The 15,112-nt window shown below is 36.6% G+C and overlaps 2 protein-coding genes across 2 annotated transcripts in view; one reads left to right on the forward strand and one right to left on the reverse strand.

Moving 5' to 3' along the window:
• Window positions 1–5,894: 5,894 nt before the first annotated feature.
• On the reverse strand, window positions 5,895–6,800 carry LOC120079213. Its single transcript, XM_039033375.1, has 2 exons — window positions 6,312–6,800; window positions 5,895–5,996 (listed from the first exon to the last, which is right to left on the reverse strand). Exons 1-2 carry the CDS (start codon window positions 6,798–6,800, stop codon window positions 5,895–5,897), a joined length of 591 nt encoding a protein of 196 aa, XP_038889303.1.
• A 3,614-nt stretch (window positions 6,801–10,414) lies between these two features.
• The window catches only part of LOC120079330 (translation factor GUF1 homolog, chloroplastic), a 78,970-nt gene continuing 74,272 nt past the window's right edge, over window positions 10,415–15,112 (forward strand). The window contains exons 1-3 of the mRNA XM_039033491.1: window positions 10,415–10,663; window positions 10,812–10,988; window positions 12,531–12,617. Of these exons, the coding sequence (XP_038889419.1) occupies window positions 10,415–10,663; window positions 10,812–10,988; window positions 12,531–12,617 (513 nt within the window). The remainder of the gene's footprint in view (window positions 10,664–10,811; window positions 10,989–12,530; window positions 12,618–15,112) is intronic.

The following is a 15,112-nucleotide window of genomic DNA, read 5'->3' on the forward strand; positions in this document are numbered from 1 at the left end:
TGGCTCCCTTAAGGGCTGATTCCGAGGCTTGAACGATGTAGCACCACACACCTTTTCTTGGTCCGAGAGGTGTTCACACATAGTTGGACTATGTTGTATTGTTCATTAGAGGAATTAGTGGTACTTAAGGAGTGAGATGTAACTATAGGGGCAAAATGGTAAATTGGCCCAATTGTACTTACGAGCATCTGTGAAGGGTCATCGTACTCATGATTGGTTATATCCAATGGACACAGAAATATATCTGTGGTAAGAAGAGTTCAGCTGTTGGTCTTTAGTGGAATCACTGATAGTTAACGAATGGTAAATTTCGTGGCTAAAAAGTTTAGTCAGCTATTCACGTACCGTTGGAGCTTTGAGCCACAAGTCCATTAGGTCACCTAGGTAACTTGGATAAAGTCAAGAACCAGTATTTGGGTTAATTTGAAATGTTCAAATTGACAAGAGGAAATTCCATTATATATGATATAATTAGATTGGTTAATTATATGTGATATAATTGGCTAAATGTATGAGATACATTATTTTGGAGAAAACTAGATATAAATATGATTTATATCAAGTAGAGAAAAAATACTATAGTAGATATATGATATCAAACTATAGGATATAAATATAATATGATTACATTTATTAATTAAATTAATTGATTAATTATTTAATAATTAACCAATTAATTCACGTTTGAATGTAGGAAGATGGGGCCGCGAAGGTTATGGTAACCGGCGGGTTAAAGTTTGAAAATCGTTTTCATTTTGTAGAAATAATTCAGTCGTGCTTTTGATCACCTGCGCCCTAAAAAGAATTCGTGAAAGAGGGATCGCGAGAGCCTATACAATAGAATCTCATTCGTCTAAACGATCGTCTAGTTCACGCGTTCTCTAAACGATCGTATACCTCTTTCCTAAACCATCGTTCAATTTTTCCTAAACGATCGTGTAGTTATACTATACTATAAGCATCTCCACTATACAATAGCAGAGTTCTTCTCCCCCGTGCTTATCGTCTACACGAAGCCTTTTCCTCCGTTCTCTACCAAACTCACCAGAGCCCACTCTTTGGGTTTTTTACGCCGAGGATACCCGGGTTTCCCTTGTGGTGGTGTTGTCCCCACGACCTTGTTCGTATATGTTCGGATCTTACAGTAACAGTCGACAGACTCTTCGGATGCTGGTAGCTCGGTGGGAGTTTTTCGCTGCTGTGGGTTCACACATACGAAGGCAGTCTTCCTCTAGTATGAACCCCTTTTCTCTATGTTTTATTGTATTTTGAGCATACCGTTGATGAGTTTAATATGGATAACTGTTAGTATAGAATGTATATTGTTTATGTTTTGATCACTGTGAAATTGGAGTGATCTAAGCCAGCTCATGGAACTCTCAGTATGAGATCCTTCAATCTATCAATCTTTAGTGAAGTGCCTGGCAGTTAACGGATGGTGGATCTCGTGACTAAAGAGTTTAGTTAGTTATTCACGTACCGTTGGAGCTTCGAGCTACAGGTCCATAAGGTCCCCTTGGTAGCTCAATAGATTCAAGTTGAGAATCAGTTCTTGGTGTTGATTTGAAATATTCAAATTGACAAGAGGTAATTCGATTACATATGATATGATCAGTGTGATGTATGAGATACATCTAGTGGAGGGTTAATGTAAATGAGATTTACATTAAGGACCATGAGATAGAAAAAGAATTATGATTTATATGTTTCATGAGATGAAATATTAAAACTATAGGTCATAAATATAGTATGGTAAGTTGATTTTCATATATATTTATAATAATATTAATTATTGGATAATTATCTATTTTTCTCTAATAACCAATTTAGTGGGAGGTTATTGGTAGTTTCATGGTAACCGTGAGATAAAAGGAGAAATGTTTTCCTAATTTTAGTAGTTGTTGAATTGAGAATTCCATTCTCAGAAATTACTCACGAAAAGGTTGTCAAGTAAATACGATTTACTAAACGACAGCTTGGAGAGACTAGACGATCGTGAAGTGTTTCTATACGATAGACACTCAGCTGGCCGATGAGCTAAACGATCATGCAGCTTTAGCTAATCGATCGCATAGCTTTTGTTAAACGATTGGGCATCGTCTATACGATAGACACTGTCATCTCCCACTTCCTGAAATTGTTTACATGATTGTTATCCTCCAGTTTCGTCCTCTAACCAAGTCTACACAGAGCCCACACTTTTGGATTCTCACACCAAGAATACTAAGGTAGCCATTGTGGTGGTGTCATACTTAACTCGACACAGTCGATTGTAATTGTTAATGTTCAAATACGATTGAAATTTGGAACAATCCTTCCACTCCTCATGAAAATTCTCATGTCCAATTTCCTTCAATTGATACAAGAATTGAAGAAATTACAGAAATTGCTCTCAAAATTATGAAATTGGGTCTCTCTCTTGTAAAAAATGGGTCTATCTCTTGTAAAAATATGTCTATCGTCGTGAAAATGGGTGAAAAATTACTCTTATATCAAGGTTATAGCATTGCAACGGTGGCAGGAAGCATTGCAATGCTCTCTTGTGTAGGCGCGCACATTTTTTTATCTTTTCGTCAAAATCCACAGCGTTGCAACGCTGCCCTGTATATCAGCATTCTGCCCACCGAAAAGAATGGTACAGGTTGGTAGACAAAGGGTAAATAAAATACCGTCTGCTTGAGAACATGTCACATTAAAGAAATGTGGACGATGTGGCCAATTGGGACATAACAAACAAAAGTGCAACGAACCACTTGACACATCCAAACTCAAAAAATGGGCAAGGACGACATAGGGGACCCAATAAACGTTATAGATTATTCATTGTTCATTTTGTATTATATAGATTGTTTGTATGGGTCCCTCTAAACTTTGTATTATATAAATTGTTCATTCTGTAATGTAGAGACGTTATGATAAATACTCGATACACAATACTCATTGCTTGATACTTGTTAAGATATACTCGTTACACAATACTCGACAATACTCGATAAACATTAACTATATAGATGGTCGATTTATATGTACTATACACTCGGTGCATGTTACATGATACTCGATAATACTCAGCAAACATTAGGTATATAGACGGTTGATTTACATGTACTATATACTCGGTGCATGTTATACGATACTCGACAATACTCGATAAACATTGACATATAAATGGTTCATTTACATGTACTATATAAATGATTTATATTGGTAATGTTGTCTAAGATTTACAAATAATGTCAAAACTTACATAGATGGTATAGATTTACAAATAGTGTCAAAATTTACATAGAAAGCCCTAATAAAAAAAATCGATATGCCCACAACTCGGCATCATACTATATACAGTTCAGATTTAGTTTGATTTGCAAATAATGTCAAAATATTGTGTCAAATTTACAAATGATGTCAAAATTCACATAGATGGTCTAGATTTACAAATAACGTCAAAATTTACATAGAAAAATTGTTCTGCCTTAATAAAGTAATTGATCTGCCCATAACTCGGCACCATACTGTAACCTGAAATCATGCATCTTATCATGTCGTAAGCTCTCCATACTCGACCCGGTCACCAAGTACTCAAAGTACTTGAGACTAAATATCCCATAGTCCAGTGTATTCCCCTATAGTGCGCCTGTATTGATATGGCTCAGCTTCCAAGGATTGGGTGAAAGGTCAGGCTTTGCATCATATAGGCCGCAGAATTGTGCAAATGAAGGGAGAGTAAAGCATAAGGATGCTAGGAATTTTAGCAGATCCTTTACTGTTATGTACTTGGGCAGTGAGTCATATAAAAGGATGCGTCCGATGTTTATGTCCACGAACAACATAAACCAATGTTGCTATAGTTGACTGGGCTATAGATGTAATCGATATTTGCCCATCCAGGCTGATGTTCAAGTACCAGTCCGAGCATGTAAGCGACATATGTGTGCTCTTTCTCCCATACTTTAGCAGCTTCTTCCATCGTTTTCCCACGTATGGCCTCAAACAAGCTATCTAAACCTTGGAGGTTCAAGTGACTCTGTAAAATAGATAACAATAGGTTCGAGTGTAAATCAATAAGTTCAAGTGTATATCAATAATGCAAAATTTTACATTAAAATTTCAACCCTCTATAATACATACCAATATGCCATGTGGCAATATTTTGAACCGATGAACACATATCTCTGGTCGGCTAATAAATTTTTGTCAGAGAAACATGAATAAAGAATCGATAACCTATAGTTTGTAAGTTAAGTCAAAGAATGGGAATAGTAATTAACATGCACATAAATGTAATAAGGGAGGTTAACTTACGTCATTCTTAACCCAATTACTATCACGTGTTAGCTCCCAGAACAACTCCTTCATTCGTGCAACTCGTCCTGAATAAGACTTCATTTCCCAGCCAGTGAGAACCCATGTCCACGCTGTTTAACCAGACCATGAACTCATTCATCAAGCCCTCTGGAATAGTGTGTGTCGAGTCATGGGGGCGATGTCAATCACATGTTCACCGAGTGAATTTATTTATGCTTTTTCCAGTTGCCCTTACCGTGTCAACTAGAGGTGCGTATGGTTGTGTTGACTTCCTCTTCCTACTTGTCCATTGGTAGAGTTGAGTTTACTGTCACCCGTAAACCCTTGCTACACAAATAATATTTATAATCACCGAACAAACTACTTATACTAATTGGTAGTACAAGCGGAAAGTTCGGGGTTGAACCTCAGGGAAGCACGAAAGATTAGTTCATTAAAGTGCGTTTTCAGTTAAAATGGTGAATTGGGGGGTGTTTGGTGTGGATTGGATAATTAAAAGTGCATGAGAATAAAATGTGAGAAAATAAAAGATAGAAATGCAATTAAAGGAAATGATATAGCTTAAGGGAATCAGAATCGACCAATGTAATTCTTGTTCATCGAGTTGTTTAAATGCAATTTTAGTTTCTTGACTATGTCTGGCCCAATTGATTGGAATCCCAATCAATGGTCCTAGTTACGTAATTAATCAACATGCATAGAAAATGAATCCGCTCCATACAAATTAACGAATCGCATTAAGTACTAGGGATAACGCCAGGATATGTGTTCGACTTCCAACGTCTAATCAAACATTCAATATAATTTTTCTCTAGGCTAATAGGAGCAATACTATTCTTTTTAGGAAAACATATCTCAGATCTAATGAATCGCAAGCCCAACTAACCTATTGCTTCCAATGGGATTAACCTATAATTTCATGTCACATATTGCAAGCCAATCTCCAAGCATTAGAATCACACAACAACATCATTGGTTGTCAATCAATAATAAAATCATGCAATTCATGAACACAAAATTCATATTGAAACCCATAGACAAATAAAAAGATTACATTCAAACAAAACTCTCAAAAACTACATTGTTCCAAAATCCCCTAAATGATTTACAAAGTATGTTAGATCAAACACAACATGATGTGGATTTATATTAGAATAAGTTTAAGATGATATTACAATCCCGGCACATTAACCGCAGTAGGTTGGTGATTGTTTGTATGTCAGCTTGAAGGACACTCAATTCAGACTTCACATATTTCAAGTCTGACTGTACATCTTCCAATTTACGCTCCATCATAACCACTCTCTAATCTATGTCACAGATCGATGTGTGAATGCCTGTACCCCTCATGGGTTGTATTCAACCGAGGGGACCCTCGCTTCTTAGTTGGGGGCACATGTTTGTCAGTAGGGAGCTTGTAAGACTCGTTTATGAGGAGGGTGAATCTCGTGCTCGTCGATAGGGAGCTTGTGAGACTGATGCTCACCGAGTTCTGGTTCATGGGCTCAATGTTTATGACTCTTGTAGTCATTAGAGCGACTACGAGCATCCTCATCATGGTGTGATCTATGTGTCTCTGAGGAGGTCATCTAGGCATCAATGCGCTCATATACGGGTCGTTCATCAATCAAAGTGTCCCTATACCACCCCTCCATATCGAACATGATCAATGGTATGGGTGTGATCCTTGTCTATACAAAACAACGAACAATTTGTTAGTTATATGTGACATTCACCTTAAATCCAAGTAAATTGTGATGTAATACACTAACCTCGATGGACTTAAACACGTCTCGCACTATTGTTTTGGTTCGGAGTGAGTACATACATTCCCACCTCAGGAATCGAGGGATGGCATGTCTATTGAATCTTTTCGGCAACCATTGAAATGATCTCGTATGCCCACACCTACCATAATTCATAAACGATTATAAGACAAGCATAAGTAGTAAGTGTCATCGAAACTACAATTAGTAGATCTCCTATGGCCAATGAATGGATATTACCTGAAAAGCACGAGGAAACCTCGATAGGTTGTACTTGACGATGTAGTTCTTATTGATCTTGGACCTTTTTTTGTAGTTCTCGGACTTGCCACTCAATCCTCTTTGTAGTCCAAGTAACGTCCTCTCCCACAACACATTTCCCCAATCCATGGAGTTTAAGTAGTCTAAATCCTTCATGTCAATTAATAAGGTCTTGTCGACATTGGCCCTCGTCTTCTCCCTTCCCATCATAGCCAATTCAGTGTAGTAGACCAATGTCATCTTCATAGCATCCATATCATTCTCAAACTCCATCTCCTTGTACACTATCTCTAAGGTACCAATATGAATGTCCCCCGCAAAATCATTCCTCAAGTACCTATTACGTAGAGATCTAGATCCTTTATACCTCCTCATAACTATTGGATTAGGTGACCACCACAATCCAGTCACCAATAGGAAGTTTTCTTTGGTGAATATTACAACTGTACCATTCAAATCAGATATCATTGCATCTGTAACACCCTGCACATTTTTTTAGTAATAATGTAATTTCAGTAACTTTATTATTTGGAATTTCAGTAATTATTATTAGTTGGAGGGCATTTTTGAAATTTTGGACTTCAAGTGTAAGTGCGGGAATTTAATTGTTGGCGTGAAATTATTCAAATTGGAAATTAATGGCAGGAATTAATTTTCTTTTGAATAAGAAAGGAATTTAATAGCATAAAACGGAATGGAATTAAATGTAATTATATTTATTTCCTTTTTTGTTTTATTATTATTATTATTATTGTTTTTTTTTAATAAAAAGTCAAACCCCACCCCCTTTTCTTCCTCACGTTCGTAAGCCCGTCTGACGTCGCCCAGAGCCGCCGCGTCAGTTTCTTCTTCATGACCTCCGTCCACCACTACTCAAGCGTCATTTGCTTTTGCCATCACTGGATCTATCGATTTGGGTAAGATTTCTGCCATTTGGGTTTGTTTTTGGTTGATTCTTAAATACTCATTTACTTTTGGCATCAATTGGTTGATACCCATTGTGTTTCAACTTTGGATTAAAGTTTGTGAAGGTATTGAGGTGTTGTTCGGTGAAGTTGAAGTTTGTTTTAGTGAGTTTTGGTAAGTTTTATGCTTTGATGACCCTCTTGTGGATTAATTTTGGTTGTTGAGAAATTTTGGTAAAGTCGTTTGGAAGTGATTTTTTTTACGAAGCTACATATGGATAATTTATTTGAGATATTGGTAGTGAAGTATGTATTTGATTCAAGCTTTAATCATGTAAGCCTAATTTTAAATTATGATTAGGGGGTTGATTCAAGAATTTCATTCAAGATGAATAAGAATTTGGTTTGCTAATTATTTGGGCTTAAAATTGGAGGTTTGGAAGGTGATTCGAATTGGACCACACCTTAGGTGAGGTTATCTGAAAATATTTTGTAATATTTGGGTGTTTGGAATTTGGCCTTAACTATTGATTTTAAAGCTTTGTTTATGTTTAGGCTTGATTAAGGATTCAAGAATTTCACAAAGATTCAATTACTTGTTCGTTCGACCAAATATCAAGGTAAGTAATCTTACTTCTGGAACTGCCCACGGGCCGGACATTAGATGTATGCTAGCATGATAAATGTATGTTATGGCAGAATGTTAGCATGATAGACTGATAGTATAATATGATCAAAGTATGTTCTGGTACGAGATCTGAATTATTTGTTTATGCACATAGACACTTGAATGCTAGTATGAGATGGTATGTGCTTCCATATGGTTGTATCTGATCTGATGATATTGAGATATACATGTATGTTGTAGAATCATGATGTTGAGGTATACATGTATGTTGTAGAACCATGATGTTGAGGTATACGTGTATGTTGTAGAGCCATGATGTTGAGGTTTATATGTATGTCATAGATTCGTACAGTGATGATTATGATGTTGAGACTATGCAAATGTCCTTACTGATTAGTTAGATGCCCATTAGATTTTGTGTTTCCTTCGGGATTCACTAGTTTATGTTTCCTTCGGGATTCACTAGTTTGTGTCTCCTTCGGGATTCGCCAATTTGTGTCTCCCTTGGGATTCACCAGTTTATGTCGCATTTGGGATTCACCAAAGGTAGTGGGCATACTTAACTACAGTAGGATAGAACTCAGTCTCCTTCTTGTTTCATGTGCATATGTGTCCCATGAGGACTAGAGTAGTTTGTATGTTTCACCAGAGATGGGTATCTAGAGGACATAGATGCCTAGCCTGACCCCAGTAGTGGGGTTACTTACTGAGTATTTTATATTCATTCTTTCTCATGTTGTTGTTTTAGGTAAGGGTAGAGATGCATTGGCGATGGACAAGTAGAATTCGTGATCGAGTTGCTGGGACTAGTTTTTACACTTCCGCATCATGAAATTTAGAGTTCTTTTCATGTTTCTCTTAACTTTTAGTTTTGATGTTTAAAACTTTCTTTAAGAATCATTTTTCAGACTCATTTACTATCCTTTATGATTTATGGGTATCCTATTATTGTTTTAGTATTTGAATTTAATGAAAGTATTTTGAACTTACCTTATTTAATTAGCATTTATTTCGCCATAACCGAGTGTCGTTTTGAGTTTCATGCATGCATGTATTTAGTAATGGCTTAACTTAAGTCCTAGGGGGTCGGGTCGTTATAGCATCCTTCCTATGGTCTTCAACCTCCCTCAATAGAATGTAATGGAACAAAGGACTATTGAAGATAATGTCTATATCCACAAATCGCCCAAATACAATATTCCTAAAGAGGGCAAGTTGAATGGGAGTAAGATTCTCTTTCACTATCTTGTTAGTTGTCCCAATGTGAGAGGATAGGTTGGTCGCTTGGCCTAGGAAATGATCTTGGGGAGGAATCTTGAATTGTCTAGACATATTGCATAGAATAACAAAAAATAGGGATAAATAAGAATTTTGTTCAATACTCGATATACAATGCAAATTCCTTGATGCACGATACAAGATACTCGATTTCTCGATACTCGATACATGCTACATGTTGTTCCTTACTCGCTACATTACAAGTGACTAAATGGTCAATTTTCGAGCATTCAGTTTGATTTTCCACCTTCATGCATTATCCAACTCAAACCCTAAACTTCAGATGGTCCGAAATAACAAAATATGAAAACGGAAGTGAAACAAACTTAAAGTTCAGCCAAACATGCAAGATATGAAAACAAAAATGAAAAGAGAGAATAGTATCGAGTAACATGCAAGCACATATCGAGGAACATGATGCAAAGATAATCGAGTTTTGAGTGAATGATACCAAAATACAAAAAAAAAAAAGAAAGGAAAAGAATGTTATCTGATGGTAGTCGAGTTTCGAGTGAATGATGCCAAACTACAAACAAGGAGAAGAATGTTACCTGATGCAGAGATCATGGAGCTTCAAGTGTAAAGGTGTTGTTGTCGAAGGATATACAATCGAACGAACAGAGAAAATAGTTTGAGCTCGTGGGAAGTGGTGAAATAATGGACTTCAAACGCCTGTTAAACGGGTTATGAATTCAAAATAATCGAGTATAAAGTCATCGAGCATCGAGTATGACTTTGATATGATCCAGTATATATGTGTTGATTGCAGTCGTATCGAGTGATCATGAAGTTGGATATCGAGCGACCTTCAAATAGGTTATGAATTCAAAATAATCAAGTATAAAGTAATTGAGCATCGAATATGACGTGGATATGATCGAGTATACACGTGTCGATTGTAGTCATATCGAGTGACTGTATATCAAGTAACGTGTGACGAACCATCAAGGATGGAGTAAATTCGTATTGGCAGGTGCGAGGAGTGCATCTCAGGGGTAAATCGGTAAAATCACATACTTATGATATAGGCAGAAGACCATGTACCATTACTTTCTCTACCAACAATCATTTTTCATTTGGACTTCTCAAACGTGATCGTCCGAATGAAAAAAAAAAAAACCGCGAAAGGATGTGGAGCGGAGGAAAAACGGCACATCCTCCGAATTTATGTGGCTGGTAACAGCGCACGCCACCACCATGGTCTCCGTCTCACCATTTTGGGCCAACAAACAAACACAAAGTGAAGCGCTCCGTTGGAACTAAGAACAGCAATGGCGGCAGAGCTTTCCTCCGCCCCTCTCTTATCCACATCCACCCAACATCGTCGTCTTTTCCAATCAAGAACAAACACCCATTTCCATTTCCATTTCCCTTCACTGCCACTTCCTCCCTCCCTCTCCACTTTCCCTTTCTCTTCTTCAACTGCAACAACCAGAGGCAAGGTCCTTTGTCAGACTGCTGGAACGCATCTCTTCGATGCTCAATACGCTGCTCAAGCCGGTCAAGATCGACTGTTGAAGGTTCTCTCTCTCACAATGTTCACAATTCTATCCGTCTTTATCCTCTTTTTGCTGTATTATATAGCACTTGCTTCTTCAATCAATCCTTCAGTGACGATTTGTTTTAATTCGGTCATATTTGTGTCGCTTTCTGAGGTTTGAAATGCAGGTTCCTACATCGCACATCAGAAACTTCTGCATTATTGCGCACATTGATCATGGTAAATCAACTTTGGCGGATAAATTGCTTCAGATGACCGGTACCGTTCAGACGCGAGAAATGAAGGATCAATTTCTCGATAACATGGATTTGGAGAGAGAAAGAGGCATCACAATTAAACTACAGGTCAGTTTGCTCATTTGGTTTCTCTTTGATGCAATTACTCGTTTATTCAGATTCTAGGCTGCCTTGAGAATTGGCAAAATTAAGTATTTACACCAAGCTGTATTATAAGTCGGCTACTGCAGGCTAATGGTAGAGGTAGAACATTTCCAGTTGAGCACGCTTTAAACTGACCACTATATGCCTCGTTAATTCCTATCACTCAGGAAATCTACTGTCCCCAAGCTAAGCTGCCAAAAAATGAATAAAGAAAAAGAAGAAAAGAAAGTTTATAATTAGATTTTTGCTGCGGAATTACATTACTCTCCCCCCTGCCGTGATTGGAGAACATTCCAATTGAAGACTGTCTTCAGCCGAACAATTATTAATTGTACTAGAAAAAAGGTTCTTCAGATATTAAAGGTTATGTGCACACAACTCTTGGGGTGATATTCATTCAACATTAGAAAACTATTTTGGAACTGGCATTAGCTTAAACCCCCGTTTATGGCTGACAAGGCCATTGTGAAGGCAATTGGAAAACTATTGGTGATTATTATTTGAAGATTGAGAAATGGTCCAGAGATAAAGCATTCAATACCTGAAGTCATTGTTGGGTATGGAAGTTGGATTTTGGTGTCCAATTTACGGTTAACTTCTTTGGAAGAGAGATGTCTTTGAGGCCATTGCAAAACATTTAGAGGGTTTGGTTAGTATTTCCACCAAAACTTAAATCTTTTGGACTGCACAAGAGCTTGTATTCAAGCGAATAGGAATCTTTGTGTATTGAAGTCAAGGATGCCAAGAATGGTGTTTTTTCTCTCTCGGATTTGGAAATATTTCCTCTCTTGTTCCTCAAAGTGTTGTCAATAGATACTTATCTTTTGGTGACATTTCAAATTCCATCGATTTAAATAGGGTGGAAAAAGTAGTGGCAGATGAAGGGTTCTCGGTGATTGATGAGGCTGAAGTTAATTTCTCATCCATTTCATTAAATGATTCTCTAGGCATGATCAGATTGTCCATCCATGATCCAACCGTTCCAATTCCAATGAGAGTTATTAATTCATTAAAACTATACTAATACAATATCCAGAACTATCTATTCTGTTGGAAAAGAGAACTCCAATTCAGACAACTATCTTGCACCGAATAGTCTTCAGAACGCTTAGATAGGGAACACCAACCAAGGCTTGAGAAATATTCTCACGGAAGGAATTTCCAAAGACCCATGGAGATTAAAGCACCTGAAAAAGATAACTCAAAAGCACCTACCCACCGTAGAGCTATAATCTCTACTCGGAGCTCCATAATAACCATAAGATATCATCATCCATTGACTCAAAAGAGCTAATTCTGATTAGTAACTAACTCACCTTGAACAAACTATTATTTCTTGTAATAATTTTGAATATTTTGTAATATCAATTAATTTTCTATGACCTTACTTTGAACAAGATCTGTTCTATAGGTTGTACGTATCCTTGAGTCCTAGTAATATCAATTAATTTAGTTATGATTTCTAATTTAGCTTGTGTTGTTTGTTCTTAACAACCAATTTGACAGGCAGCTCGAATGCGTTACATGTATAAGAATGAAGCATATTGCTTGAATTTGATTGATACACCTGGTCATGTTGACTTCTCTTACGAGGTAATTTTGTGTAAGTCTTTTGATTTTTGCAATGTTTATAAGTTATAATTGCATTTGAATGACTATCTTGTTAGGGTCTCGTTGTTGATAGCATCAGACGAAGATGATGGAAGAAAACTTGTATAAAATATTGTTAGAAAGGGATTATCTTAAAAAACCATTTTTTTGACTAGTTATGTGATAGGACTCAGTCTATGGAAATCTTATAACTGAAAGAACTTGCCGTAAGGCAATTACAATATCCCAACCACATTGCAAAGGGGGACAAGGTGGCTCTCTCCCACCTTCAATTTACCGATGACACTATCTTTTTAACTTTTTCTTCTCTAGCAATGAGGATTTATTTTTTTTTTAGTACTACAACAACGGGAATGGAGGATCAAACCTTCAACTTTTAGGGAGGAAGGCCATGCCAATTTCCATTGAGCTATGCTCACTTTGGCGGTAATGAGGATTTGTTATTAACTTTGAATCACATTTTGGCCTTTTTTGAAGATATGTTTGGGTCGAGGAGCAATATAAATAAATGCTATGTCATGAGGCTCAATTGTGAGGATGAGAAGCTTAGTTGGTGGGCAAATGTGGTGTGTTGTAGTAGGATTATGGTAAATTAAGGTTTCTTGGTCATTCTTATTCGGTTAGGTTTAAAATTAGTTTCATTGAATGATTAGAATTTAGGATTAAGATTAGTTTGCTTGGTTTATTAGGATTAGGATGTTTCTTTGATCAATTAGGATTTAGAATAGTTTGCTATCCATTTCTCTATAAATAGAGTGATTGTCTTCTTGTTTTGTTAACCTTAGATTTATAATAATGACTGTGATTTTATTATTGGAAATTTCTCTCCTTTTATCATTTAGGCTACATCAATTTGATCAAAGCAACCGTTTGGGCCAACGTTGACGATCGTTGGTGAAAGACTGGGAAACTCTCGATGACGCTGATCATAAGAGGGAGCTTTGTGAGTTGTGCTCGTTGTTGAACAACACACATCTAACTAGGGGGAACTGTTATTAAAATTCTAAGAAAGAAAGAAAATACTGATGACTTTTTTTTTAAATTTTGCAAGAATGATCTATTACCGATCAAGCAAAATGTCCAAGAAAAAATGCAATAGTCGATATAGGCAAGAAAGTCAAATTTATCCCAAAAAATAGTGCTGGATTTCTAGCTCAAGTGAGGACGATTTCAACGTCACGTCGCTCATGCTCAATTTTATCAAACAACCTATCAAGATTCACATTGGAAATTTGATTATAGTGATTCAAGTGATGCAGATGAAGATTGTAATATAATTTGAAAAATCAAAACAAATCTTCATTACAAGGAACAAAGTTGAAGATCTAATCATACCAGTTTTTAAAGAAATCGACGTGAGAATCTAGACTTATGATTTAGAAAGTGATTCATAGTGTGAAAATTATTATGGCCAAAGTGCACCCATGAATCATTACTACAACAATTATGAGGCTAAAATTTATTCAAGAACAACCAATTCTAAAGTATCGGAGGAAATGAAGAAGGGAGTAAAAGAGATTCAACGTTGGTTGGCTTAGATGATTCAAAACATGGATCGACTTTCAGAACAATGGCAAGAGTTCAAAAAAGAAATAATTCAAGTCAAAACTAAGAGCTTGTTGGATTAAATGAAGATCAAGAATTCAACTAAGGTTGTAGAATCTTGTAAGAAATGCATAAGACAGAAAACCCAAAAGACATTTGGATCTCACACATGGACCAATTGAGGAAAGAAGAAAAAGTGAGCAAAAAAAAAAATATAGAGCAAAAGCTAAGGAAGTTGTGTTGAAGAAAGAAGACGACAACCATGGGCAACCCCATCTAAAGAAGTTTGAATCTCTAGTTGCAGCCGATTGCTTGAAAGACAAGGAAAAATACGTGGAAACATATGATCTATTCGATCTAACCCACGTGATCCGACCCAACATGCGTGGTCAATTTCTAACATGTGTTCCACGCGATTTGACCCGGGTTCGCTCTTCCCTAGTTTTGATTTGCTGCCTCCCCTTTCGCGAGTTAATTTCAAGCTATTTCTTCACAAATTCCAGGTTATGCGACAACAACTTTTCAAATGGGTTTATGGGTTGCTCTGATACTCAAACTTTGGCTAAAATGGTTGAGCAAAATCTTTGTGGGAAGTGTGTATACAATTCTCAGCAACTAAAGAAAATTTTTGATGAGGGTCATGCTATACAATTCTCAAATTTTTTACGGACTCCTTCAATCTTTGTAGTTGCAGTTGAAATGCAAGATTTCCACGGGCAATGATTTTATTTGAAATTTTTACAAATCATCGAAAAAAACTTTGTATTCTTCTTGCCAAGTTCTCTGCTTTGATTGATGTAAAACTCTTAGGTTTGAGAGAATTAAAATTCTTTATTCCATTAACTAAAGAAGTAGATATAAACAAGTGTACAAGAGTGACCAAAGAAGAAAATCGTAGAAAAGGCCATAAAAGGAAAATATAACAAAGATAT

Source organism: Benincasa hispida, chromosome 6 (genome assembly GCF_009727055.1).
Source record: "Benincasa hispida cultivar B227 chromosome 6, ASM972705v1, whole genome shotgun sequence".
Classification (NCBI taxonomy): domain Eukaryota; kingdom Viridiplantae; phylum Streptophyta; class Magnoliopsida; order Cucurbitales; family Cucurbitaceae; genus Benincasa; species Benincasa hispida.